Below are 27,670 nucleotides of genomic sequence, written 5' to 3'. Positions count from 1 at the left end.
AGGGGCGTGGCTTAGCTCTGTATGCTTCTACAGATGCACCCAGCTTGCTAACGAGGCACCCGGAGGTGGAAGGAGCGGACAGCTCTGGTGGAGGACTGCTCTGTGCGAGATTGTTGCACAGGGCAGGCAAGTATAACTTTTTTATTTTAATGAAAATTAACTTAGTATCACTTTAATTCTGAACATCATTCACATCCCTGAATATGAGGATGTGTGCACATTTATGCAGCCTCATTTTAGTTTTTCTGCTTTCTACTATTTAGCTGAATTATACACATTATAAGTCACATTAAAGGGGGAAAAAATTCTAATATGATTTACAATGGTCTCAAAAACTAGGTATTTTTACAGGAACTTTTTACATCCACTGTAAATACAGTTATAGATTTGTGCGGCTTTTTATCTTTTTATCACATGTGCATGGAATCCATATTTTTTTTTTAGTGAGTTGCAAGGTTGACTTTAGGATCATTGCAATACTTTCATTAAAAAGCTAATACAGAACTTTGTTTAAAATGTTTACATTCAAAGAATATGCATCTGAGGCTTTATCCAGTCTCTCAGGGTTTATTTACTAAAGCTGGAGTGCACAAAATCAGGTGCACTTCTGCACAGAAACCAATCGGCTTCCAGGTTTTTATTGCCAAAGCTAATTGAACACGCTAAAGTTAGAAGCGGATTGGCTACCACACAGCTGCATCAGATTCTGAGTGAACCAGCTTTAGTAAATCTTCCCCACAGTAGTATATAGGGAAAAATGCAAGGAAAAAAACATAAAATTAGATTTACAAATAAAGAAAAAAAACCAAAAGCAGATAAAGACAAGAATACAGGAAAATGTAAGACAGTATAGACGTAATGACATTTATTAAAGGCATGCTACAAACAGCTAGAGTTATAAGGAAAGGAGTAAGCATAGGTATGAGTAGTATTTGTAATACAAATACTAAAAAATATATATATATATTTTAAATATTATACATGAATGTAAAACAAACATGCACTACGCAGTTAGAAAATATGTTTTCTTTAATATTCATCTTCACTTTTCATTAAGTAACAGGTCATCACAACATACATGGAATCTTGCTGCCCCATCCACCCTCTACATTGTCACAAATGAAAGCTGGTACTGTTGCTTATCAAAATATACAAGTCAACTGATGTTTTTCATATAAAATCACTGTATACTTTAAATTGTTCCCAAAAACCACTTTTTTGCCTAGTAAAAAAAAAAAAAGTTGTTACAAATATTTACAGCATTTGTTATGTCAAGTGAACATACTTTGTAATAGAAGGGACAAAAAAAAATACATAAGAGGCAGTACAGATTATGGAATATATAATCATTGGCCAACAAACTTTTTGTTTTGTTGTTTTTCAATACAGTACTTGAATTCTCCATAAACCTTTGCAATAATGAATTCTGTCACAAAATGCAAATGATTGGGTGTAAGAAATAAGTCAAAAAGGCCACTTTTATTTTAAAATAGCATATTCAAAACTAAAATGTACACAGCCAGATAAACGTCTCTGTATTACCAGGAGAGACATCTTTGGTCAGAGCAATGAGGTGACTTTCTAGATACAGTACAGGAATGTGTCTAGTCAAATCATGAAACTTGTGCTACTGTGGGCTTACAAACAGAATGTGCAATACTCGCATACCAAAAAGACACAGGAATTGAGAGCGAACATTTAAGTAGTGACCATTTCTTTGTAGGCATGGTTAATGCTGCAAACCTAGGTTTTTAAAAATAGAATTATTAGCATCTTCTGAAAAATAAAAATGAATTATGACTGTTTCCAAATTCATGACATAGCTGCATATTGGTTATTACATTAGTGCTGTATGAAAGCATTTAATGCTCAACAATGACCACATCTATACTGCAAGTAAGCAGGAATGCTCATTCTCATGGTGTCATTTAAGGCTACACTTGCAAGAACAATGCTAAAGCTGGCCATACACTGATCAATTTTTTTTGTCGTTCAGCTTGCATGAGTTCACAAATCTCCTGCTACAGCTATAGTGATGTGGGCACTGTTCAGCCAACAACTTTACACCCGGCTCCTTTGTTTTTTTTAATTGAAGAATGTCGGGTAGAGTGGTTCAGACAGGCCCAACCACTGCTCGCTCGTGAATCGCTCAGTGTATGGTCAGTTTTGTTCCCCTACTGCGCATGTGAAGGATGTACACTCATCATCCCATATCAACTGGGATGAGATTCATGCATTTTTCTTACTGCCTAGGATCATGGAATCTTAACTGTCTGGTGACAATTCACTGGAGCATATAAGTGGCACTAAATCCATTGATTTAATGGTTTCAGAAAACCGTTACATTCAAGGCATGCCATCAATGATAACTATCACGGTTGCTTGTGCTCTCAGCTGAACCGTCAAGCCATCAAATGGCTGGTTTCATAACTGATCACATGTGCAGCACCATGGCAACTGCAGAACAAACAGGGGCTAATATTGCAGCTTCCTTAGTTGTCAAGAATAGGAGGGTTTAGTTCCCCGTTTAATATTCCTGCAGTGAGATCCCCATCATTTAGGCATAAACCAATGTAAAAAGAATATTACACTGGTTCAGATATGGACAGTTAACATTGAAAATTGAAGGCACATAAACTTTGGTCCTTTTTAGTGAAACCATCCTGCTTCAAGCCACAAAGGCTATATATATTAAAAAATAAATACAAAATAGGAGTTTCAATTCACAATGCTAACATACCAGGAAAAATATTCATTATTTCAAAAGAAGTGGCAGTTATTTTCAGTGGAATTTGAACATGACAGTCACATTATAGAAAACAGAGTGCCTTAAGATTAGTTTATACTTGCAGTTGATGGGGGCAGTAAAAACAGGCATTTGAGCCTCATTTTTATCACCCCCACCCTGAGCTGCAAAGGCAGCTGTACAGGGGGAATATACACATCATAGCGGCAAAAAATTATTCCCCCCCCCCCCCCCCCCGACACATTTGGCAGGTAGTACTGCCACAAAAGAATGTAGCCTATTCAAGAGAACAGGGCCAGAATAGCCCACAGTTGTACAGGTTTTAAGGGGTTGAAACAGGTGGGGAGGAAGCAACTTAACAGCTCCTCACTGCCTGTCACAAGTTCACTAAAAGCGATCCACTATGGATCACTCTTCAGAAGGCTACCACTAGTGTAAACGAGCCCTAGTGTAAAGCTTTGTGTATTGAACATATATTTTCTGGTTTACAATATTGATAAACCTAGCAGTAGATAATATTGTAAGGTAAAAGATTAACAAATTCTAAGAGGCTAAAATGACAACATATGTCCACTTGTTTCAAGACACATGAACACTTCTAAATAAACATTGCCTTGGCAAATAAATCAAATCACTATGTTGTAACCTCCTAGAAGCTGCATAAATGCAACACTGAGAGCAGCGACTGTTCCAAACTTACTGTATGTTAAGTCATAAAGATGAGTATTAAACCACAGTTTTCCATAATCTTGTACATTAGACCTTGTTTACACTGAAAGTACATTCGAGAATACAAAACTACTAATTCATCACAAACATATAATAATGATGACATCTACATTAGAAATAATTACAAACTAAATAAGGGTGTGTTGCCCCATTCACTAAAGCAGCACATTAATCCTAAGTACATGTGCCTTTGTGTAAATAGAAGGTCAGTCCATGCAAACTCTATTAACCAGTTCAGGATGTACCTGTGTCCCCCATATGGACCAGACCAATTTTTACATTTCAACTACCCTAAAATAAAAAAGATAAGCAGGTCATACACTAGTTAGATTTTCCTTAACCACTTAAGTCCTCAGGCTTTTTTTCTCTCACTAAATCCACTCGAGTCCCAGAGAATGGTTTCCTATATTATACATTTTAAGTTCAGTAGTCTACCTGAATGTATTGTATTATACACTATTAATCAACAAAGTCTGCTGTTTAAAATGGCACCACATAAGTTCGGCTTTTATGTAACCTAGCGGAATGGTGGTAAAGGTCAAATTGAATGTGTGTGTTTTACTTTGGGAAAGCTTTATTCTCCTTTCAACACTACTCTGAGATTGTAATTAAAAAAACCCAAAAACAAACCTATTAAATGTACCTGCTCTGTGTATTGGTTTCACACAGAGCAACTATGAACCTTTTCTTTTTGGTTCCTGGCTCCTCCCCCCTGCCAGGCCCCCCTCAATAGCAAGCCTCTTGCTAAGGGTGCACTCGAACAGGCTCGCTCCCGAGCCTCGTTTCTGTGAATGGACATTGTCTGTTTAAAAACACACACACACACACACACAGTGTGGCTCAACCCTGCCCCCTCCTCATTGGCTCACTGATTGTAAATGACAGCAGCAAGAGAATGGCTCTTGCTGATGTGTGAGAAAATGAGAGAAAGTCCCAGGGGAGCCTCTGCTCTCGTGCCCATTGCTGAATCAAGGTGGGGTCAGGTCAGTATAAGGGGGAATGGGGGGGGGCTGCACCGAAAAGGTTTTTTACCTTAATGCATAGAATGCATTAAATTAAGGTGTAAAAAAACACTTTTAGTTAAGATTAAATCAGGACAATGAAGGTACAAATCAACACATGCTTGCAATTGATAAAAACATGAATGACATTTGGGTTAGTAAACTCATCATTGTTGTAACCTGGGGATTTGCTCTGTGTGTAGGATATATATATCCATACATACATCCTAGATTGTAAGCTCCAAGGAGCAGGGCCCTCCTAACCCTCTTGTATTGAACTGTATTGTCTCCCGTTCTATTGTAAAGCGCTGAGCAAACTGTTGGCACTATATAAATCCTGTATAACATACATACATACATATACACACACCTCACACTATTTGAGTTGTCTACGTTTGATAATACATGGAAGGTCGTTATTTACTGAAATTTAAGCATACCAAATCTGGTGCAGCTTCCAGGTTTTTTTTTTTTTTTTTTCAAAGCTTAATTGAACAAGCTGAATTTAGATGCTGATTGGCTACCATGCAGAGCTGCATCAGATTGTGAAAGCTCCAGTTGTAGTAAATCTCCCCCCCATAGGGTTTACATTCTCCTATCCCATGGTGTGATTTGTAGAAGCGTTGGAAGCCCAGGAGATTATGGTTTCAGCTTTTAGACTGACAGCCACCAGTACCAGCCTGAATCCCCAATCTGGACCTATTGATTTTCAGTGCCATTTTACAGTGGCACTGGAGACTTACATGATTAAATATGATATGCTAGATCAGTAAACTGTATCAAACAACTATGTATGTGTGAGAAATGTTTTATTTGACATATGTATGGGTAGACACTTAAGCTGGGTATACATTAGTAGAATTTTATTCAAAATTTGTCATTTTAGGAAGGGCGTTTGATTTTCTAATCATAAGTGGGGCCAAATTGGTGTTTGTTTTCAACCACAGCAAAGAAGAAAAGGGCCAGATGGAAATGTTTGCTTGAACAAATTAATTTCTAACAGAGTATGTGGTTTTCATTCAGGAAATGACTCGAATTAAACTAACACCCATCCAGTCATCAAATATATGAAGAATTTTGAACAACTGTTTCTAGGAATGTTTGTTCAAACATCTACAAGTGTATAGCCACTACATAGTTGTTGGCAGTCTCTGAGTTAGTTTTAGGATAACATAAGACTGATCTGCATTAACACAGTTGCAGCACCGTAACTAACCATTTTACAACTGTCAATTGACAGACATCAATAGAGGAAACACAATGGGGAAGCATTAGATGTGAAGTCCCCCAGAGCGTTTACATACCACAGAAGGCCAGGAAATGACATCTTTGGGTGGCCAGCTTCTGGGTCTCAGATCTCCAGCTGCTTTCATTGGCCGGGCAGAGGTGACTTCACTCCCGCATGCGCAGGAGTGCAGTCAGTTTCGGCATTACCAAATTTCTACAGTGAGCTGCAATGTTCTCAAATGATACAGGAAGCCAGTGTGACTTAGCCTCCAAAAACTGAAATATCAGAATTTGGGGCCTTAGCCCTAAAGCACAGAATTTCTTGTAAGCCAAGTTTTAGTGTCCAAACTTTACATTAAATAGTGAAATGTAAATATATTGCAAATGCAAAAAAATATTAATCCTTGCTATATCAATTAAACATTATTACCTGAAGATAATGGATTCAAAATTAAAGCTTTTAGAAATCCAACCGACTTCAAAATTCCAATACAATACAACTTTTCTTATCTGTAGTATGGCCGAAAACATGACAGAATTAATGTGCATAGGAGGTACTGCCACAAATTAGGAAGGGTTTAGGAAAAGAAGACGTTTTAGCTATAACATGATGACACATGGGAACACTACAGCCACTTAAACCTGCACTGTAGGCTTGCCTATAAGGTGAGCAAAAATTAGATTCTCTGGACCATTTCAAACAGGATCCATTAAACTTTCACTTATCATAATACTCTTATATAGACAAGTTAAAAACACTTTTAATTAAATTGTGTTTTATGTCTTTTTTACAACTAGCATTCCACACAATATGGAAATTCAATTTATCAAAAACTGGCAATCACAGGCACTTATCATGCAGTTACATAGAATATAGGTTAATCCTAGACAGGGACTCCTCAAGCTCAAGATCATGAATGTTACATTTGCCAGTGCACCAAGTAGCACTACAAATGCTAACCGTGTGTGTGTGCATTATATATATATATATATACATACATATACATATATACACACACACACACACACACATATACACACACCCCAACAAGAAGGGACATCGATCCCAGAACTGTAGGAAAACATATGTATTTATTTTTTACCAAACTATTTAGCAAGTGTCTATAGGACACTTTTGAGACAACATTGTGGGTTCATGTGAATTCCGATGCTTATATGCACATAACATTCATAGTCAAGAAGGCTTTTTTTTTTTACACTACACTCAACTGCATTCAAATTCAACATTTTTTTTCCTTCAAAATCATCCTTTTATATCTAATAGCTTAAGAGTACAAAAACAAAAGTATGGCAGAAAAGAAATTGATTGAATCGCTCAGTTCTCTATCCACTCTGAGCAAAGAGCAGTGACTGTCAGTCACTGCTCTGTCCCTCACTGGAGAGCTGGGCTATGGAGGGGCAGGAGCTGCTGGTTCAGGCTTTCAGTGGCACACTGAGAGGTTGAGCCAACTGTCGGTCAGGCATCTGGGTGGATCTTGATATTATTGCCAGGATCCTTCTGGTGCTTGACCGCCTCTGTGACGTCAGCTGACAGCGGACTTTATCCTGCTGCTGGCTGATTCTGGGTCACAAGTAAGTGCACTCCTGTGATCCAGAAAGAAATATGTCCAAAACGCTTTATTTTATACCATACCAGCAAATAGCAAGCAAAAATTGTTAATTGAATATAAACCTGTAGTATTCTGAGCTGTGTTGTCTCAGTCAAAGCTTTGTGAAGGGTATCAATGCATAAGGGGTAAATGCTTCTTGATCTATCAGTCATGGCAAAAAATGTGACCAGCATTTAATGTAAGATACATTTTGGGTTTATTTTCTAAATAGGAGCATGTTGCTATAAAATTGCAAAAGTAGCTTAAAAGAAGTCACTGTATATATAGGTTTCTTAAGCTTGGGACTATTTTATGACAAGCAAAAAGAATGGAGCCAACTTTCTCTTAAGGATAAAACACAGCCACCTATGGCTCTACACTATCAAACAGCAAAAAACTATATATATTGCACACATAACCTAAAAACATATTTAATGGAGTTAACAGTTCTCTCCCCACAATAACCCTTCAAGCTAGTAATCTCAATGGTACACAAAGCAAAAAAAACAAAAAAGACATGCTTGCTGATACAACAGTTAACCACAAAATGTTTTCTTCATCTAATATCATGCAGTACATAAAACATTTTTGTCCCTGTCTAATATATCATTGATGGGCATAGTCACACTATTTTCACTTTCTGTTGGCTTTACAAAACGAATATGTTTGCAAGTGACAGCATATTGAGGCCTGCCAATGTGAGAGTGCCTGCAATCAAGAGAGCTACAGCTGCCTCCTTCACCATTTTAAAACACTGAGTTCATAGGAAGCCAACTGTGCACATCAAGCTGCAAGCCAAGGTGCCAATCCATGAATTAATTATTAGAATAGCCTGTGAGTACATGGCATATCTGTTCAAAAAGCAACTGTGGACAAAGTCAGTGACATAGACTATGTATCAGGTTCTGAATCTCCAGATACAAACTATCAGTATTTATACACTGGGTGTAACGCTGTATGGTATCTGGTAAGATGCTCGATATAGATTTTAGGCAGAAGTGCAAATTAACAAACTAATCAATCAGATTTTTGCTGCCACAATGCTCTATCTCAGATGTGAAGATGGCAACTGAAATCTAGAAATGGAGATGTCACAACCTGAAAGAATATTGCAAGGTGTGATCTTATATCTTCAATCCACATCTGAAAGGCATTAGCACACAAGATGTACTTGAGAAAATTTCTCCACTACTGAATATTGTTCTAAAAGGAAGACTATAAGCTTTGAGAACAGTAGTTTAGGGTGATAAACATATCCATTTTCATACGCAAGAAGGGTAATCAACATATCCATTTTAATGTTTCAACCATCATAGAACAGAAGGTAGAAACAGCGATTGCTTCATTGTGTCATTTTTATCAAGCTACAGAGCATCTTAGAATTGCAATTTATTAACTCATACAAGAACACAGCTAAGGCAGACTACAAGGCCTACGTTATTCACTGGTACTGGAAGATGTTCTGTTGTACCAAAACATTATTGCCTATAAATATAAAAGGGGAATCAGGTGTTCCAGCAGACACATCGCTATGTTTTATTGCAATATTCTATATGCATCCAATGATTACACAAACACACCACCAGTGGTGATGGCAGACACACCCTTCCACATACACAATGACAACATTATTTAAATAATTTTATTAAGACAAAAATGCATGTGTGGTCAATAACGCTTATTTCAATTTGAAAAAAAAAAAATATATACTTATATACTTTTTTCTTAAATAGGTTACAAATCAACAGTTGCTTAATTTTAATATGCTGTCACTTAAAATTAGGACAATAAATTTTTGCTCATGAGAATTACCTGAGTAGGGATTTAAATTAACACAGGCTAGCATGGTCATAAAAACCAACAGCCCCTGAATAGATTAAACACACATTATAAATTTAGTAAGAGGTACTTCAAATTATGTGTTATTTCGAGAAAACACTGTTCCATTATACTGAAGTTCCTTAAGATATCTTGTGTTATTATAAGAATACTATTAAAAAAAAAAAAAAAGAAATAGTGAATTTGAATTCTATATATATTTATATATAATTTAAACAATGAAAGGGATGAGAATTTGTATAACACCACACAATGTACTTAGACCAGCTAAGACCTCAACTTGACTCTGCTATATTACATTTTGTTACTACTGTATGTTCTTGCCAATAGCAGCAACTGACATTCAGCGCCGGTAAAAAGACATTCTTGAGAATAGGATATCAAGATTTTTTGCATTTTGTTATGCATCAGGAGAAAAAAAATAAAGACTAAAGATATCCTGAGTGAGGCAACAGTTTACAGACTATGGAACATATATAGGAAGAAAGAAGTCAGGCCAAAAGCTACTATCTTTCAACAGGTACACAACAAACAAACCAGCCATTTTTGGACCATCATTCTAGAAAGTAAGAAATGCTTTCACTGGCATTTCAAAATCAACAGATGAGATTTAAAATAAAACAATGTAATTAAACTAACATACCGGTACATTCACATGTGTTTTAAAGCCAGCTAAAAGTCTGACCCAAAAAAATAAAAATAAAAACACCACACAAAAAATATGTATCAACATGTTTTCTATTTTCCTGCAGCTGTAAGTGCACATTGAGGTGCATTCCGTGGGTGTAAGCCAACCATGTACTGGAATCTAGGTATACAAAGGGTGGACTTCTAAAACCCGAATACAAAAAAAAAAAAAAAAGTGTCTGTGTTGCCCATATGAATTAGACAATGAACGTATCGGATTAGTTTCCTTTCCTCTGTTTTTTCTAAATCAGTACAAGAAGAAAAACAAAAGCCAGAGATATTGACTCTCTCGCACTCTGAATTTCAATAGCATAGTTCACACACAGGTATTTTTGCTAAATTAACATGTATTTTCGCCATGGAATAATACAAGCCAACTTGTTTGAGGCTTACAATAGGAGGGCACATCCAAAGCCTTTTTTTTTTTTTTCTTTTAAAGGCTCAACATCCAGTTTCTCATTTAAAAAAGCCTAGCTTGTATACTTTCAATATTTCCAGCCCCCTGAAGAAAGCATGTATATAGATTATCGATCTGCAGGCTTTATAATTTTTTTCTGTATTCTTATTAGCTGTTCACTACTGAACCGTAACCTTGATGGACACAACAGAAAAAGCAAACATATATATTAAAAACACAAACAAAAATAAAATCTAGAAATATAGGGAACAAAAACTCTCTCACCAAGCCCACAATAAAGATTGCAGAAGATACATCAGAAAAAATCTAGCCTATTTGTATAAGCACATAAGGCACATAAGTAAAATAAGTACACAGTAATTTTGATGTATAGATTTCAGTTATTATAGTGGTACAAAAAACCCTTGAGGTTTAAGTCTTTAACACATTACCAAAAATAATTTCTTAAAAATCTGCAAAAACCAAATGAGACCTGAATCATATTGTTAAGACTGTAAACGTTTCTTTTTTTTTTTTTTTTGATCAGAAAAAAATAGCTCATAGTTTAAATTGTGAACCTTTTCATTTTGTTCCAAAATCACTGTTTACACAACAGATCTCATCTGGCAAATAGCCATTATATTGTATTTCATAATGCTTGAATGTAATGAGTTGTATTTTCAAGTCATTTAAGTTAATTATCAAGTCTACAGTTTTGCAGAACTGAAAAAAAAAAAAAAACAACATTACAGAGATAGGTAAATATTAGTGCATAATCTAAAAATATTTTAAAAAATGAAAGTCAATGAAAAAAAAAAAAAAACTGGGTGGACACAGTTATTTTGCAATTGATAAACAGTCAACCATCCCGTAACATCAGGGACATTCAAATTGAATGCAATAAAAATTCAAATATAACATGATATGATAGAGGAGCATAGGAGTCTAGTAATCACATTTAACGTTAACCTCTGTACAGCTATAAATAAGAAAAAGACTTTTTTAAACAAAATTTTCAAATAAAAATGATATGATTTACGTTAAAGCAACTTGAAACCTCGATGATTGTCAGAAAAATGCTGTGTAATGTTTTGGAACAAAAAGGAAATGAACACCAGGGTGTTTTTACAAAATGAATAAAACTCAAAACTAATCTGCTTGTTTCACTGCTGTACAGTGGAATATTTCTGCCTTGGTCATTCTATGTGACAAATTCGTGTATGAGGAGAGATTTTTTTCTTTTCAGAACAAATGAGGCTGAATTGGCCTTGGCATCTTCAGTCTCTGTCTGAGGGATTGAGCCAAAACCATGGTCCAGTATTTTCAAGAAAATAAGTGGGAAAACAATGGCGCAGAAATTATATCATTGACTTGGAGAAGGAAACTCTCAAATGGTGGTTGTCTCCCAAGTCATGGTTGTGCAGTTCAATTAGAGCCAGTATAGCTTCTTCCAGTGATCCAAGTTGGATAAGGGCCATCTTTCGATCTTTCCTTTAAAAATAAAGCAAACACCATGGTTAAATTCTTATTTTATGAAATATATGGGTTTATATACATAGGCAGCTTTAGATCCAGCTCCCCTCCTTTATGATTTTCGATAAATCTGAAGAAAACACAGAATGGACAGAAACCATGTGCGTCTATGGAAACTGCCACTACTGCGAACATAGGTGTCAGGAAGAAAAAAAAAAAAAAGACCTCAGAAAAAGCCAGTTCAAATCAGGACATGTGGCTAATTTCAGTATCTATTTCTGGCCAGCATCAGAGTACAAAAATGAATTGATCATGTAGTACTGTCTTTGCCTTTCTGAAGCAAAACAGAAGGAAAGCTGGAGCTAATGGATGTAAAAATGTTTGCACAAAGAATGAAAAGGATATTTTCCTCTACGCAGTGTTTTTCCATTTACAAAAGTTTTATTGGAATAGCATCCAAACAAATATTAAAAATGACAACTGTCTATACAGCTCTTTATGATTAAGAAGACTTTGCATGTCTCATTAAAGAGAACCTGTCACCTACAAGGGATCACATAAGGGACCTTGTGTCCCCTATGTGAAGAAAAAAAAAAAAGCTAAGCAAAAAAACCTTTGCTTTTTGCAAAAAAATAACGTTACACCCAAGCACATAATTGCCCCCCCCCCCTTTCCCCCCAAAAATTGAGCCCCCCACATATACATACATACGAATGTAAACACATGCACTGGGGGTGCCTACACATGAAAACGTAGCTTGCGATACATGTTACATTTTGCTACGCACGCCGGAGTGAAAGCAATAATTCTAGCACAAGACCTCCTCTGTAATACTAAAAGGATGAGCTGTAGGGGCTTTTGAAGTGTCGCCTATAGAAAATATAGGGTACTTAAGTTTGTCACCATTTCACAGGCGCACACAAATTTAAAGTTTGACATAGTGGGTATCTATTCATTCGGTGCAACCTTGCCTTTTATATTTTACCAAAAATTTGGGTAATTTATTGTGTTTGTTTGCCCAAAATTCACTTTAGTGTGATTTTTACCGAAATTGTGAGCTTCCTAGACCTTTGCGGTAATATCGTGTGACATAAAAAAATTGGAACTAAGAACATTTTATTCTCTAGGGTGTCTGCTTTCACAAAATATATGTTTGTTTGTTTTTTTAACTTTCATGCTTAAAATGAAGGGCTAAAGGCATGTTCCACAATTCCACAGTGACCGTGCTGTAAGTATAGGGAATAAAGAAACTTACTGGAAAAATTTAAAGGCTTTTACTGAACATCCAGTGCTTGCAAATAATCTCTTAAGGTCGTCATCAGAGACTGAAGGCCTTTGAAGAAAAAAAAAAAAAAATAAGAAAACTAAAATGTAACAATGCACATTCAGGTTTTACCAGGAGTAAATCACATAGAACAGCAGCTCAAACACTGCAAAGAAAAAAAAAGTGAAATTAAAAGGTTAGATGACTGTACATTCACATAGGGGACCGAATGATGAAACAGATTTCTGCCATCTGACAGCTGAAGCGCTGAATCAAGGTAAGCTTGCAGATGGAATACAGTACGATTTTTATTCTGTTCCTCCATTAGGTAAAAGACAATCAGCACTATTGCAGGAAGCTGAATGCACCAGTGATATTATGGTATTTCCTTGCAGTACTGAGTTGTTAAAGGTTCACACGAAAATATTAAAAAAAGATAAATAAAAATGGGCTGGTCTAAAAAAAAAAAACAAAAAAAAAAAAACAGACATGGCAAAGTGTTTAACACTACTTACACTTCACAGGTACTACCAATGTACAGGCGTAGACTGAACTATGGCAGCCTGTCAATGTCACTATGATCCTTGCAAATGGTACAAGTTAAATGATTTCCTTTTAAAATGTTCCCTTTTTAAAAAAATTGGCATGTGCACATTTCATTATTTTTGTGGAACAAATACAGCAAAGTAAAGGAAATGGAAATCTTCCCAACAGATAGAAATGTTTTTCATCAGCTTAACCACTTTCTGACAGGGGGATGTTTCTGGTCGTCCTTGACTTTCATCTGATATACAGGGGATGATGCCTGTAGCTACAGGCATGATCCCGGTATCTTTATTTTCAGCCAGCAATTCCCAGCTTTGAAAAAGCCATCTTATGCGCTAGATTGCTTTTACAGGCAGTGAAAGGGGATGTCAACCCTTCTCCCTTCACCACTTCTCCGGGATCACATGGGAGAGCTCGGTATTCAATCTGGCTGTGCCACTGGGTTGCCATAGTGCTGCCCGTGGACTGGATGGTGCCCAGTCATCTCTATGGTCCTGGGAGGCCAGAAGCAATGCCATGATATCACTTCTGGTTCTGGCAGATGTACACACTGCCATTTTTTTTTCTGGAAAGCAGAGATCAATGGGTTTATTTTTTAATCTCATGCTTAATTACCATGTGACATAAAAATTTGCAACATCCACCATTTTATTCCCTAGGGCCTCTGCATAAAACATATATATAAGGTTTGTGGGTTCTGATAATTTGTACAGTGCCTTGAAAAAGTATTCATACCACTTGAAATGTTCCACATTTTGTCATGTTACAGCCAGAAACATAAATGTATTTTATTGGGATTTTATGTGATAGACCAACACAAAGTGGCACATAATTGGGAAGTGTAAAGAAAATAATAAATGGTTTTCAAAACTTTTTTACAAGTGTAAGCGTGCATTTGTATTCAGCCCACTTTACTCTGATACCCCTAACTAAAAGCTAGTGGAACCAATTGCCTTCAGAAGGCACCTAATTAGTAAATAGAGGTCCACCTGTTTGTAATTTAATCTCAGTATAAATACAGCTGCTCTGTGAAGCCCTCAGAGGTTTGTTAGAGGACATTAGTAAGCAAATAGCATCATGAAGGCCAAGGAACACACCAGACAGGTCAGGGATAAAGTTGTGGAGAAGTTTAAAGCAGAGTTAGGTTATAAAAAAATATCTCAAACTTTGAACATCTCACAGAGCACTGTTCAATCCATCATATGAAAATGAAGAGTATGGCACAACTGCAAACCTACCAAGACATGACCATCCACCTAAACGGACAGGTAACTCTGGAGGAGCTTCAGAGATCCACAGCTCAGGTGGGAGAATCTGTCCACAGGACAACTATTAGTCATGCACTCCACAAATCTGGCCTTTATGGGAGTGTGTCAAGAAGAAAGCCATTGTTGAAAGAAAGACATGAGAAGTCCTGTTTGCAGCTTGCGAGAAGTCATGTGAGGGACACAGTAAACATGTGGAAGAAGGTGCTCTGGTCAGATGAGACCAAAATTTAACTTTTTGGCCTAAAAGCAAAACGCTATATGTGGTGGAAAACAAACACTGCACATCACCATGAACACACCATCATCAGCAGCATCATGTGTGGGGATGCTTTTCTTCAGCAGGGACAAGTAAGGTGGTCAGAGTTGATGGGAAGATGGATGGAGCCAAATACAGGGCAATCTTAGATGAAAATCTGTCAGAGTCTGCAAAAGACTTGAGACTGTGGTGGAGGTTCACATTCCAGCAGGACAACAACCCCAACCGTAGGTACAGTGGAATGGTTTAGATCAAAGTGTATTCATGTGTTAGAATGGCCCAGTCAAAGTCCAGACCTAAATCCAATTGAGAATCTGTGGCAAGACTTGAAAATTGCTGTTCACAGACAGACACTCTTCATCTAATCTGACAGAGCTTGAGCTATTTTGCAAAGAAGAATGGGCAAACATTTCACACTCTGGATGTGCAAAGCTGGTAGAGACATACCCAAAAAGACTTGCAGCTGTAATTGCCAAAGGTGGTTCTACAAAGTATTTACTCAGAGGAGCTGAATACAAATACACGCCACACTTTTCACAGATTTGTTTGTAAAAAAAATGTTGAAATCCATTTATCATTTTCCTCCCACTTCACAATTATGTGCCACTTTGTGTTGGTCTATCACAGGGGTCTCCAAACTTTTCAAACAAAGGGCTGGTTTCTGGTCCTTCAGATGTTAAAGTGTGGCCAGGGGGAGTAGAAAATATTTCATGGCCAGCATTAGTGAGAATAAACATAGCCTCAGGGTTGGTAGTCAGAAGGAGGAAAAGTAGTGCCCCATCGTTTGTATTAATGGGAGGAATAGTACCCCATAAGTGTTATCAGTGGAAGAAATAGTGTCCCATTGTTGGTGTCAGTGGGAGGAATACTGCTTCATATATTTGGGAGGAATAGTGCCCCAAGGGCCAGATAAAGGCTAGCAAAGGGCCACAGTTTGGAAACGCCTGGTCTATCACATAAAATCCCAATAAAATATATTTACGTTTTTGGTTGTAACGTGACAAAATGTGGAAAATTTCAAGGGGTATGAATACTCAAGGCACTGTACATGTAGGAGAGAAATGTCAGGATTTTCCCAGTAGGCTAGTGGTTAAAATGGGATAATTCTGCTATAGTAATTTCATAATTGCATTTGTCCCACAACTTTATGAGAAAACTCAGCAAACACAAAGATTCTGTTGTACATACGGGATGTTAGACAGGTGCAGTGTTGCAGAGGGAGGGAAGATATTTTGGAAGTTCTTGGAGCCTGGTTTCTTAAAGCGATGCAATGGGCTGCTGGTGTAGTCCTTAGTAAGGCCTTGGTCTTCGTGTCCTTCGCGAGGAAGTTGGACAGACTGATGCTTTGATAAAGTAATTCGTAGTACTCTTCCATGAAGCCTCTGCCCATTTAGATGGCTCATGGCTGGTAAAATAAAAGCAAAAACAAAACCATAAATAGAAATGTATGCATATGTTTGTTTGTTTTTAATGTAAGTTGACATGTGGTCAAAAATGCGAACAAGAAAAAGCTTATTTTTTCTGGTTTAAATACTATAACTGTATCAGTACCATTACAGTAATAAAGAGGCACACTGCCATCTAGAGAATGCAGTGGTTGCATTTTTTTTCCTAAATGATGCCATGATCACTGATTGCCTACCACTTCAACTCGTTCCTGATCCTTAGTGGGGCTGAAGCAAATAGTGACAACTAGGTTTGACAGCTAGCAGTCATGCACAGTATACCAACCTCAGTACAGGGCACTGTGCAAGAGTGCATTAGTCTACAGATTGTGGGCAAGAAGGGGTTAAAGCAAAAGTTTAGGCAGACAAGCAATACTCCTATAAAACCCATTTAAGCATTACTTGAAACCATCCTTAATTACGTTTTTAAACATCATCTTAAAGTGATTTTAAAGTGAAACCATTTACCTTAATGTATTCCCTGCATTAAGGTAAAAACTTTTTGCCGCCTACTGTAACACACCCCTCCCCAAAAACTTACCCGACTCCTGTATCAATCCAGCACTATGCCCAGCTAGTGGTCTTCTCTCCCTACTCAGTGCTCTCACAGGTTTGGCTGAGTGCAGGAGCCACAGGTCAGCATGAGCACCCTGAGCGTTCGGATAATACACACACAGGGGAATTTATTATAACTGGAGCAGCTGTGCATTTTCCAAGCTTAACTGAAAAAGCTGAAGCCGATTGGTTTCCATGACCAGCTTGCTCCAGTTAGGAAAAATACCCCCACTGTTTATTATTTATGCACGCAGTATATTTACGATTTTATTTACACCTTTTTTTTTTCTTCTTCATAGGGCGTTTGGATCTGGACAGCAGAGACCTGATCAAGGCCCCACATGTGGCTGTGCAGCAACAGATCACTTCTAATAATAATCAACTGTTGGCTGCAATTAGCTAGCAATAGATCACTATAGTAGTGATATACTGGCTGCAGGGAGAGGCTGAACAGAGCTGCAACATCACTCATATCATCACATCCTTTTCAATGTAAGCACAATGTAGAAGCATTGTGTTTACAGTGATCTGTCATAGGTGCTGCTATGGAGCCCTGTGTAGCAAAATTGGAAAGTTTTTTGATCATTTCAGCTATTGGACTTATCGCTAGATCTTAGCTGGCTGCTGGTTCCAGTGCTAAAGCCGGCAGGGGCCCCCCACAGGAGCTTCCGAGTCTGGATGCTGTTTCAACACAGCACAAGGGCAAATTGGGACAAACAACTGTCCCTATGCCATTTTAAAACATTGCTCAGAACTCAGGCATTAAAAGAATCGTCCTAAATGCTTTTTTGAATTGTGACACAGCATTAGGAGGAAAAGAAGTGTCATGTACAAAGTATATACAATTCTTGACTACATATTTACCCAGTTGTGCTTGGTTTGCATCCGCCATCTGCACCAGTGCATTTTCCTTTTTGTTAAACAGAATTTTTACACGGTGGACATCTCCATAGACTCCTAGAAAGAAAAAAAAGACGGAAACTGCTCAACAAGTTTTTTAGGCTTATTATGGGTTACAGAAATAGTGCATCACTGCATATGTCCAAAATAATTTATTTCATTTATATACTTTGCATTTAATATCAGTATAAATTTACAGCTTTGCGTAAAAAAATTTCAAAATATACCCCATTTAAAGAGGCCTATAAATTGCACTGACTCTAGCTTCCTTCAGTGGAAAGTGAAATTATTAATTACCTCCACAATCCTTGGACTTTTTCACATTTAGCATAGACAATGAAAAAAAAAAACAAAAAAAAAAACCAGTAATTTGTTACATAAATGTTCACCCACAAGTTAAAGTTTTTGCTTTAAAATAATAAAAAAAAAGTGTTATACTTGCCTGTTCTGTGCAATGATATTGCAAATATCGGTCCCTTACTTCCTCTTTGTTGGTCCCCCGCTGCCGCTCTCTGTTGGCCTTTCCTCCGGGTGCCCTCCTAGCAAACGCATGGCTAAGACCCGTGCTGGTCCGCTACCAATTCAGGTTGTGTGCATCCATAGACATACACAGTAGTGGGGAGTTTTTTGTTTTTTTAACCTTACTGCAGAGAATGCATTAAGCTAAAAAAACATTTAGACTTTAGAAACACTTAATATTTAGAACCATCTTTGGCTACAATTGTTGCTGTGAGTCCACAGACGTTATACATTTGTACATTCTTGAAGTCCATTGGAGGACACAGTTTTTAACTTCAGGTATGCTGCACCCTACAGGACGATTGGACACTGGCATTAAAAAAGAACAACAGCACAAAAAAAAAAAAAAAAATTTAGGCCAGCCCTGGATAACCCAGCATGAATAAAAACCAAAACCAAAAAAAACGGACCGGAAATAGCTAGGCTGCTCACTGGCTCCTCAGCCTCGAGGACCCAGACAGCGGCAGCCTGGAAGCCTCTGATTTCACCTGCTACAGTCAGAGGAGAACCAGGAGAGGAGAACACACCAGGCACAGTGCATTTTGGTGTCCAGTGCGTTACAGTGTAGTGCATTGCGGTGTCCAGTGTGACAGCGTACAGTGCAAGGCGGTGTCCAGTGCGTTACAGAGTACAGTGCATGGCGGTGTCCAGTGCGCTACAGAGTACAGTGCATGGCGGTGTCCAGTGCGCTACAGAGTACAGTGCATGGCGGTGTCCAGTGCGTTACAGAGTACAGTGCATGGCGGTGTCCAGTGCGCTACAGAGTACAGTGCATGGCGGTGTCCAGTGCGTTACAGAGTACAGTGCATGGCGGTGTCCAGTGCGCTACAGAGTACAGTGCATGGCGGTGTCCAGTGCGCTACAGAGTACAGTGCATGGCGGTGTCCAGTGAGTTAGTGCACAGTGCATGGTGGTGCCAAGTGCTTTAGCATGTACAATGCATTGCAGTGTCCAGTGCACTTTAAATATTGTATTGTTTTGGCCTGTTTTTTTGCACTACAAATGAAATATGTGCGGTGTGCATAGGAATTTGTTCACATTTTCAAACTATAGTCTGGTCCCCCAACTGTGTGAAGGTCTGTGAACTGGCCCCCCTGTTTAAAAAGTTTGAGGACCCCTAACCTAGAGTATGTAACACAAATACATAGGGGTGAGAACTGTGGCCGCAATGAATGGCAAAAAAGGATTATGGTAAGTACAAAAGTCCTATTTTCTTTCTTGTCTTTTGAGAGCAAGCCTTTCATCTTAAGGATGTCCAAAAGCAGTCCACTGATGGGTGGGCAACACAGTAAACAAATGTTAGCAGGAACAAGAAAACTGAAAACTGCGGACTGCCTGCAGCTCAAAAAGCTACTTGAAGGACCTTATGCCCAAAGTTGGCATCAAATGAGGCCTCAATATCCATCTGGTAGAACTTGGAGAAAGTGTAAACAGATGACCAGGCGGTTTTCCCAAATCTTGGAAAAAGTCAATTGATGCAAAAAACCCCAGGACACCAAATAAATCAAGCAGAGTGCATCTTAACAGGAAAGGGTGGAACCTGGTACTTGAGATCATAAGCTTGGTCTGAGAATAGAGAACACATTTACACCATAAAGATGGTGGAAAGGGAAGCCAAAGTACCCTTATGCAAATCATCCAGAATGACAAAAAAAGCTAATCAGTTTTTCTGAGAGAAGCAGTGGCTGAAAGACTCACAGCCTGAACCACATCCATAAAATGTCTGGAAATTTCCTTTTAGTGAAATCAAGCCAGACAGAGGGATGGAAAAATGATGTCCTGGTTAAGACGAAAGGTAGAAACTACCTTGGATCGGAGGAATTCCTGCGCCTCAACACAATCGTGTCCCAGTACACATCCAGAAAGGGTTCCTTGCAGGATAGGGTTGCCAGTTTAGACTCTCTCCTTGCAGAGCTGGAGGTCTCTTGTCTCTTTTGTATTTGGGAATGGTAAACAAGTTTGAAACAAAAACCCTGAAAACATTTTGCCTCAGGAACCTGAAACATTTTACCTGGAACCTTGTTTCAGAACACCCCAGTAGTCTCAATGGAGATCTGCTAACCTATGCAATGACACAGGATGATTGGAGGTGAAAAAACAAGGAGGGGGCAGGAAGCAAAACTCCACTAACTTGCATGGGCTGCCCTATGTGGGTTTGCCAAGTCAAAGAAGCTCATGTATTAAATTTTGCCACTGAGCTAGGCGCATTTTTAATGCATGTTTTGCACTGCTTTTTCACACATTTTGTTGCATGACAATCAGGGCAAAGTTGCAGCTCATTTGAGGTACAATTAACACCTTCCTGCCCGCCCTATAGCAGACTGATGGCCGGGCGACACACTCGCCGATGTGACTGGGTGTCATATGGCGTCCTGTCAAAATGAGCCGCTCAAGCGGCCGCGGGACTGCACAGCGGCACAATCTGTCACTGGCTGTGTCCACGGGACACAGCCAATGACATATCACTACACCAGCCCATTGCCAGTGTCATGTGACCGCTGTGACTAATCACAGCAGATCACATGTCAATTGTATACAATGGATGGCTTCCTGTCATGCCATCCATTGTATACAATTATGTTGTTAGCTGTGACTGGTCAAGGCAGTCACATGATACAGACAAGGCCAATCACAGCCCATCTCTATCATGTGATCAGCTTTGCCCAATCACAACAAAAGACTGAATGAATCTGTTTCATTCAGTAATTATTGCAAATATCAATGAAATACATTGGTATTAGCAATCATAATGTGTTAAAAAAAATCCTGTGCACTTGCTCAGAATAGTTCAATGTTACTATGGTAACATTGTATTGCTTTTGTCACAGTGTGCTGAAAAATAAAATAGTAATAATAAATTTAAAAAAAATAGAAACATTTGAAGGAAAAAAAAAAATACAAATTCAATTATTATTTTCACCAAAGAAATGTAGCAGAATACATTTTGACCTAAATTTATGAAGACATTTTATTTGCAAACTTCTATAACAGATACAAAGAAAAGTGCGTTTTTTTCAAAAATTTCAAGTGTTTTTTGTTTTATTTAGCAAAAAAAAAAAAAAAAAAATCAGTGGTGATTAGCTACCACTAAAAGAAAGATCTATTTGTGCAAAAAAAAAAATGATATTGAAGTGGTTAAGAATGATTTGCACCAAAACGTGCATTGCGTGTTTTGTGATCTTAGCGTGATTTGGAAGTGCTGGCAGAATCATGCTGATTCTGCACACAACTTCAAATTGCTCAGATGTGAACAGGGCTTAAAGGTTCCAAACCAACCTAAAATTCTGTTGGGCAGCTAGTATATTGGACATGGATATCAGTCTGACATTTGCATGCATAGTTTTAGCAAAAACAAACAAATCAATTTACTTACCAAACAAGATGAAGAGTGCATGAGGTGTAATAAGCTGTGGAAATAATTGCACAAAAATTAAACAGACCATGAAAATACAGTAACATGAAATAAATATAAACATAAATAGCCAAAGTAATAAACCATATAAGAGGTTTCTGGTGTAAAAAAAAAAATATGAGTACACAGCATCATATGAACAAATATTTTATATTATGAAGAACTATGTCGTCCATAGATGCAAGCAAACGTATGAGGAGACTACATGTGTGGAGGAAAAAAAAAAAAAAAAGCTTACATCAGGATTTAGATTGCTGACTAAGAGAACTGAATGTCCAGGAATGGCAGTCATCCCTGGAATTGCCATACGACCAGTGATAGCGGAAGTGGTAAGAGCAAGAGGGCCAAGAGCCCCAGGTACACTTGAAACGGAAAGGCCTGCAAAACATAAGCAGATCAAAGGCTTATCCACAATGTCCGGTAAATGCAAACTCATCAATATGCTTTTCATGGGTGAGTATGTTAACACTGAATCAGTCCTATTAACCTCCCTGACGGTATGATTATTTCAGATTTTTGGTGCTGAAAGCAGTACCATTATTTTGCATGGAAATTTGGCTTTATATATTGTAGGCCTGTAATTCTTAGGAATAACTCACTGAAATCTGTCCGAACAAGAGTCTAGTAAACATCCCGGGTATGATAAAATTTGAAACACGAAATCATAAATTATAATTTAATAATCATAAAAAATACAATAATACATTTAATTCAATAAAATAATCAAACCAAAAACACTGAAATTTGAAATATAGCGCCAAGTTCGCACATCACTGAGCAAAGTCACAAAATCGTTTTCAGTGCCTGATGACGAATTTCCCCACGAATCATTATCACTCAATTCTGCAAGTGGTTCTAATTTACTATCGCTGTTCTCTAGCTGGTCTAAAACCGCTTTTGACCTAAAGGGACGCTTTTTGGACGCCATGGACGTTTCTCAGTTTCCAGGTAGAAAGAACAGTAAAAATGCAGGCAGGGCACAGGACAAAGCACTAGGGACAAAATGTATGTGACATGGTTTGGTACAGTAATGTTTTACTATGTGATTTTAGTGTATTTTGTGAATGTCACTTTTTGTCATTTTCAAATTTCCCGCCGTTCCGTCTCCCGTACGTCCCGACGCTCGCAGAGGGCGGAACCCAGATGACAGATACCGGCATCCACCGGATTACATTGCCAGGGACACTGCAGCAGGGACATCGCGGGAGTGCAGGACAAGGTAAATGACCGAGGGATCGTGGAGCAGCGCCGCATGGTAAGCCCAAGTGTAGCTCGGGGTTACCGCTTGTGGTACTGAAACTTTACCCCGAGCTACACTCGGGAATACCGCCAGGGAGGCTACAGTGGAACTTTAGTCAGAAAATTAAGTGCTACTATACTTCAGGCTGGCCCCTTTTGCAGGTATAGCTATGTAAGCGATTAAACATAAGTGTCTATACTGTTTAAAATCCAGTAATACACTGTCTCACTCTGCTCTGCACATGCTCAGTTGCTCTCTTTTTCTAGTCGTCGTGCAGAATTTACAGCATACACCATTTTTGGCAGAATAAATATTAATGTGGAATGCACATTCCTTGCTAAAGAACATTATTTTTTATTAAGTTGTTATGGGTAGATTTCTGCTTTAAGCACAGCTTTTACCCCTTCACTGCAATGTGAATAAAGTATACAGGCCTCCAGAACCAATTCCAGCTAACCAGGTCAGCACGCCGTACATCGGCTGGTAGCTCATGATCACTTCAATGACCGTGAATTTATAGTAGAACTGTTCAGCAGAGTCAGCTAAATAATAGAAAAGCTGTAATTAGCAGCTGACCCTACCTGCTCCTGGCACTCCAAGCCATCCTTTCCCCTGGCACCCCTTCCGCACTACCCCTTTCCCTTGGCTGTCAGCTGCTGCTGAGGTACATGGCGGATGATCAATGTCAGAATTGCGCTTGGGGAGATATTGGTAAACATTTTAGGTTTACTAGCCCCTTCCTTTCCTAAATGAACACAGTGAGTGTTCACTACTGATCAAGGCTGTGCTCATTCATCACTGAAGTATAATATATATTACTTATTATTCGGTTTGTGAATGAACAGGAAAGCTTCTGTACAGAGCGCCTCCTGTTAATTCAGTCCGTGCACCTGGGGCTGCAGAGAAAGGGACTGAATTGTCTGTCCTCAGACTCTTTCTCTGTCTCAAAAGTGAGAAGTTAGGGGTCTGTTTAGACCCCTGATATCTCACCAAAGCAAAAAACAAAAAACTAGTACAGCCTTGTTCACACTGGGCATACTACAGCATAACCCCCCTTTTTATTTACCTGCATAGGTGTTTTGTGAATCCTTGTGCAGGCAGTCCACGGATATCAATTGGGATGCAGCAGCTGCATGGATACAGGCAGTACTCCCCATTTGATATCCATGTGGGTGTGAGTCCCCGAACTTGCACTGTGTAAATTCAGGGCAGTACACCCACATGAATGTCAAATTGGGAGCAGCTGCTGTGTCCGTGCAGCAGCTTCATCCCAACTGACATCAATAAGACTGCCTGCACAGGGATGCACGGAACACCTGTTCATCTCCATACACTTTAGCACGTCCCATGTAAATGAGGCCTTAGTAGAAATTTAGCAGGAATTTTGTAAGATATTTTGTGTTTGTGTGTGCTAACAATGATTTTAGTTTAAATTTAGTGAAAATATTTTGATAAGCATTTGCGCAAATATCACGGGACCTAAAAAAAAATAATCAGTACCACATTTTTATTCTAACGGGCTTTTGCTTTCAGAAAATGTATGATTTGGGGGGGGGGGGGGGGGTCTCTCACAAACTGAAAAAACTAAGTAAAAAATGATGACCTTCAGATTTGTAGAGTAAGTTGCTTGTTGACAGTTTTGCATACCTTCAATTGTCAACATTTTGCAAAAAGGCGCAAATATAAAATAGACATATATTTATTAACTCAATACAGTTTTAGCTTTTATATTTAGTAGAAATTTAGCAGGAATTTTGTAAATTATGGTGTGTTTGTCTGTCAATGATTTTAGTATATTTTTTGTGAAAGTATCGTTTTCATAAACATTTGGCCAAATATCATGGAGCCTAAAAAAAAAAAAAAAAATCAGCAGCACTTTTATTCTACTGATCCTATGCTTTCAGAAACTGTATAGTTTGTTTTTTGGGGTTTTTTTTTGGGGGGGTGTCTTTTACAAACTCTGAGAGCTGTAATGGACTAAAATAAAAACAAACAAAAACCAAAATAATAGAAAAACTGTAAAAATGGTCTAGCCATCCGCGTTTAAAAGTGGACAGCAAGGCCTGGCAACATAAGGGTTAATTTAGCATACAAGCTACAGTCTCCACAACAGTGAAAGTTGCATGATCACAAGGATGACAGATAAGAAAAATTAGGCACACAAACAGGAATGCCAAGAAAACTGGTAAACTATAATGGACTAAAAGTTAAACATATTTTATTTCTATGTTCAAATCTATTTCTATTTAAGATTAGCCTGATCAAAATATTCAAAGAAACCTGGAACTCCTACACCAGATTTCTAAACAAAGAGCCTGTTAACTTTAGACCTGGGGGGGGGGGGGGGGTTGTTTAGGGAGTAAACTTAGTAGTGGGAGTTAAATTTAAAAAAATAAAGAATAAAAACAAACAAAAAAACCCCTCTGGATTGATAGCCAGAGGCTGGAATTGAATTGGTGTCAATGGAAGGAGTTGTGCCCCATCATTGGTGTCAGTGACAGGAATTGTGCCCCACCATTGGTGTCAATGGAAGGAATTGTGCCCCATCATTGGTTTCAGTGAAGGTAATAGCACCCCATCACTGAAGTCAGTTGAAGCCATAGTGCCCCACTGCTGGTGTCAATGAACAGATAGTGAGTCCCATCTATGGTGTCAGTGGGAGGTAGAGTGCCTCATCATTGGTGTCAACAGGAATAACACCCCATTGTTGGTGTCAGTGGGAGAAATAGTGCCCCATTAATGATGGCAATAGGAGGAACTGTGGCCATTATTTAGTGTCGGTGAAGGGAATACTTCCCCATCTTTGGTGTCAATGGGAGAAATAGCACCCGGTCAATGGGAGGAATTGTGCTCATCTTTGGTGACAGTGAAAAGAATAGTTCCCCATTGTTGATGTAGTCCTTGGTGCCAAGGGGAGTTATTGAGACCATTTTTGGTGTCAGTTGCAGAACAGTGACCATCTTTGGTCAGTGGCAGGAATTGTGTTCATCTTTGGTGTCAGTGGGAAAAATGTGTCATCAAAATAATATCTCATCAAAGTCAGAGGTAAAAATAATGCTCAATTGTTGGTGTCATTGGGAGCAATAGTGCCCCATCAATGGTGTCAAAAAGAGGAACAGTGATCAAACACTGTTGTGGTTGTATAGGCCCACAGGCCAAATTTTGAGGGCCACTGATGAACAATATCTTGTATCTAACTACAGCCTGGAGTATTGACCAGGGGCGAGGAATGCTCGGGCCACTCAGAGCAATAACATTGCACAGAGCAGGTACATAAGTATAACATGTTTATTATTTTTTATCCCCCCCAAAAAAAACAAAACCCTTTACAAAATTGCTTTAAAGGATAAGTTCACCTTTTTGACAAAAAAAAGGTAGGTAAAAAAATGTGCATTTATTATTTGTGTCCAAAGGAGCCTGGAAAGCATTGCACCAGTGATCAGTAAAATGCTGTTGCCATGCAGGTCTCCTGCAGACATGTCAGAATATCTGCTTGCCGTACAGGATGTATAAGCAAGCAGGTATACTGGCAGGAAGCTTCCATGAACTACCACAGTGTTCCTCCGCGCCATGGTAGTTCATTGAAAACTACAAGCTGACAGCTGCTAAGGCTGTCAGGACTTGTAAGTACTCACACATGTTCCATCCTAAAAACGGGTGAAACGTGTAATATGTTCCAAAGGTGAACTTATCCTTTAAGCCTTTAAAGTTGATGCAAACAACTGCTACATGAGCCTCAATATGTACTGATCATTTATAATTCCTTTGCATAAAACCAGTTTTGAATCAAACCTTTTTTTCTACACCCACTGAGGCATTATTAGTACATTATTGCACTACAGGAAGCAATATCATTATGATCATTATGATAAAAAAAGGCAGTTAACAAAAGGAAGACAGAAAGATTAATTTAATAGTGTAGGTCTTTCCTTTAGAGATATTGGAGAGTCAAGATTGGAGAGTTTCCTACTCCAATGTTAGGTACTTGGAAAGGTACTAAGGTAACTATGTCTTGCAGACCCAAATATACAACATAATACATATACAAATTTCTGAGAGTCAGTGGCTACTGTGATATTTGCCTCACAGCAGAACGGTGAGCCCAGCTTAACAGTAGTTGAAATAAGTCTCACTTTCAACTGTGAAAAGAAGACTTCAAGCTTTCTTTAAATGTTTGTTAAGTCTAGTAGCGGTAAAACAAAAAAGCCATTGTCAGTGACTAAAATGTCAGTGGTTTCTGGCCAGGTACTAAAGACTAGTAAAAGGTCTTGTATGATCACATGAATACAAATTTGAAGTGGACCTTTCCTCTCCTCCCCCATTTATTAAAATTTACATCAGCATGCAACTCTGCATGTTGCTGTGAAATCACCAAAAAATTGTTTCTTAAAAATAATTAAAAGATTTTACCTTAGCTTACCTACTGCATTTTTGGTATCTACTTCCCTGAAGGCACTAGTGGTAAAGCCTCAACTTAAGAGATATCCCCTGAGTTGCCAAATGTCAGCCACCAAACCTTAAATGACTTGAAGAGGATCTGCCAAGAGGAGTGGGCC

At 38.4% G+C, this 27,670-nt stretch overlaps 1 protein-coding gene across 8 annotated transcripts in view; it reads right to left on the bottom strand.

The window, feature by feature from the left end:
* Positions 1–1,011: 1,011 nt before the first annotated feature.
* PTBP3 (polypyrimidine tract binding protein 3) overlaps positions 1,012–27,670 on the bottom strand; it is a 226,861-nt gene continuing 200,202 nt past the window's right edge. For 7 of the 8 annotated variants that reach the window (XM_089670937.1, XM_089670941.1, XM_089670939.1 and 4 more), the window contains 6 exons: positions 22,113–22,252; positions 21,836–21,869; positions 17,908–18,000; positions 16,232–16,448; positions 12,965–13,042; positions 1,012–11,727 (listed from right to left, as the gene is read on the bottom strand). In XM_089670937.1, coding sequence (XP_089527063.1) covers positions 11,595–11,727; positions 12,965–13,042; positions 16,232–16,448; positions 17,908–18,000; positions 21,836–21,869; positions 22,113–22,252 — 695 coding nt within the window. In that variant the 3' untranslated portion in view covers positions 1,012–11,594. Of the gene's footprint in view, positions 11,728–12,960; positions 13,043–16,231; positions 16,449–17,907; positions 18,001–21,835; positions 21,870–22,112; positions 22,253–27,670 lie in introns of those variants that run through there. The other variant, XM_089670943.1, reaches the window with a different exon arrangement.

Source organism: Staurois parvus, unplaced genomic scaffold, assembly GCF_062004578.1.
Source record: "Staurois parvus isolate SC_StPar_1 unplaced genomic scaffold, SC_StPar_1.0 ptg000096l, whole genome shotgun sequence".
In the NCBI taxonomy this organism is placed as follows: domain Eukaryota; kingdom Metazoa; phylum Chordata; class Amphibia; order Anura; family Ranidae; genus Staurois; species Staurois parvus.
Note: the sequence above shows the minus strand (reverse complement) of the source record. Positions and strands in the feature narration are given on the sequence as shown.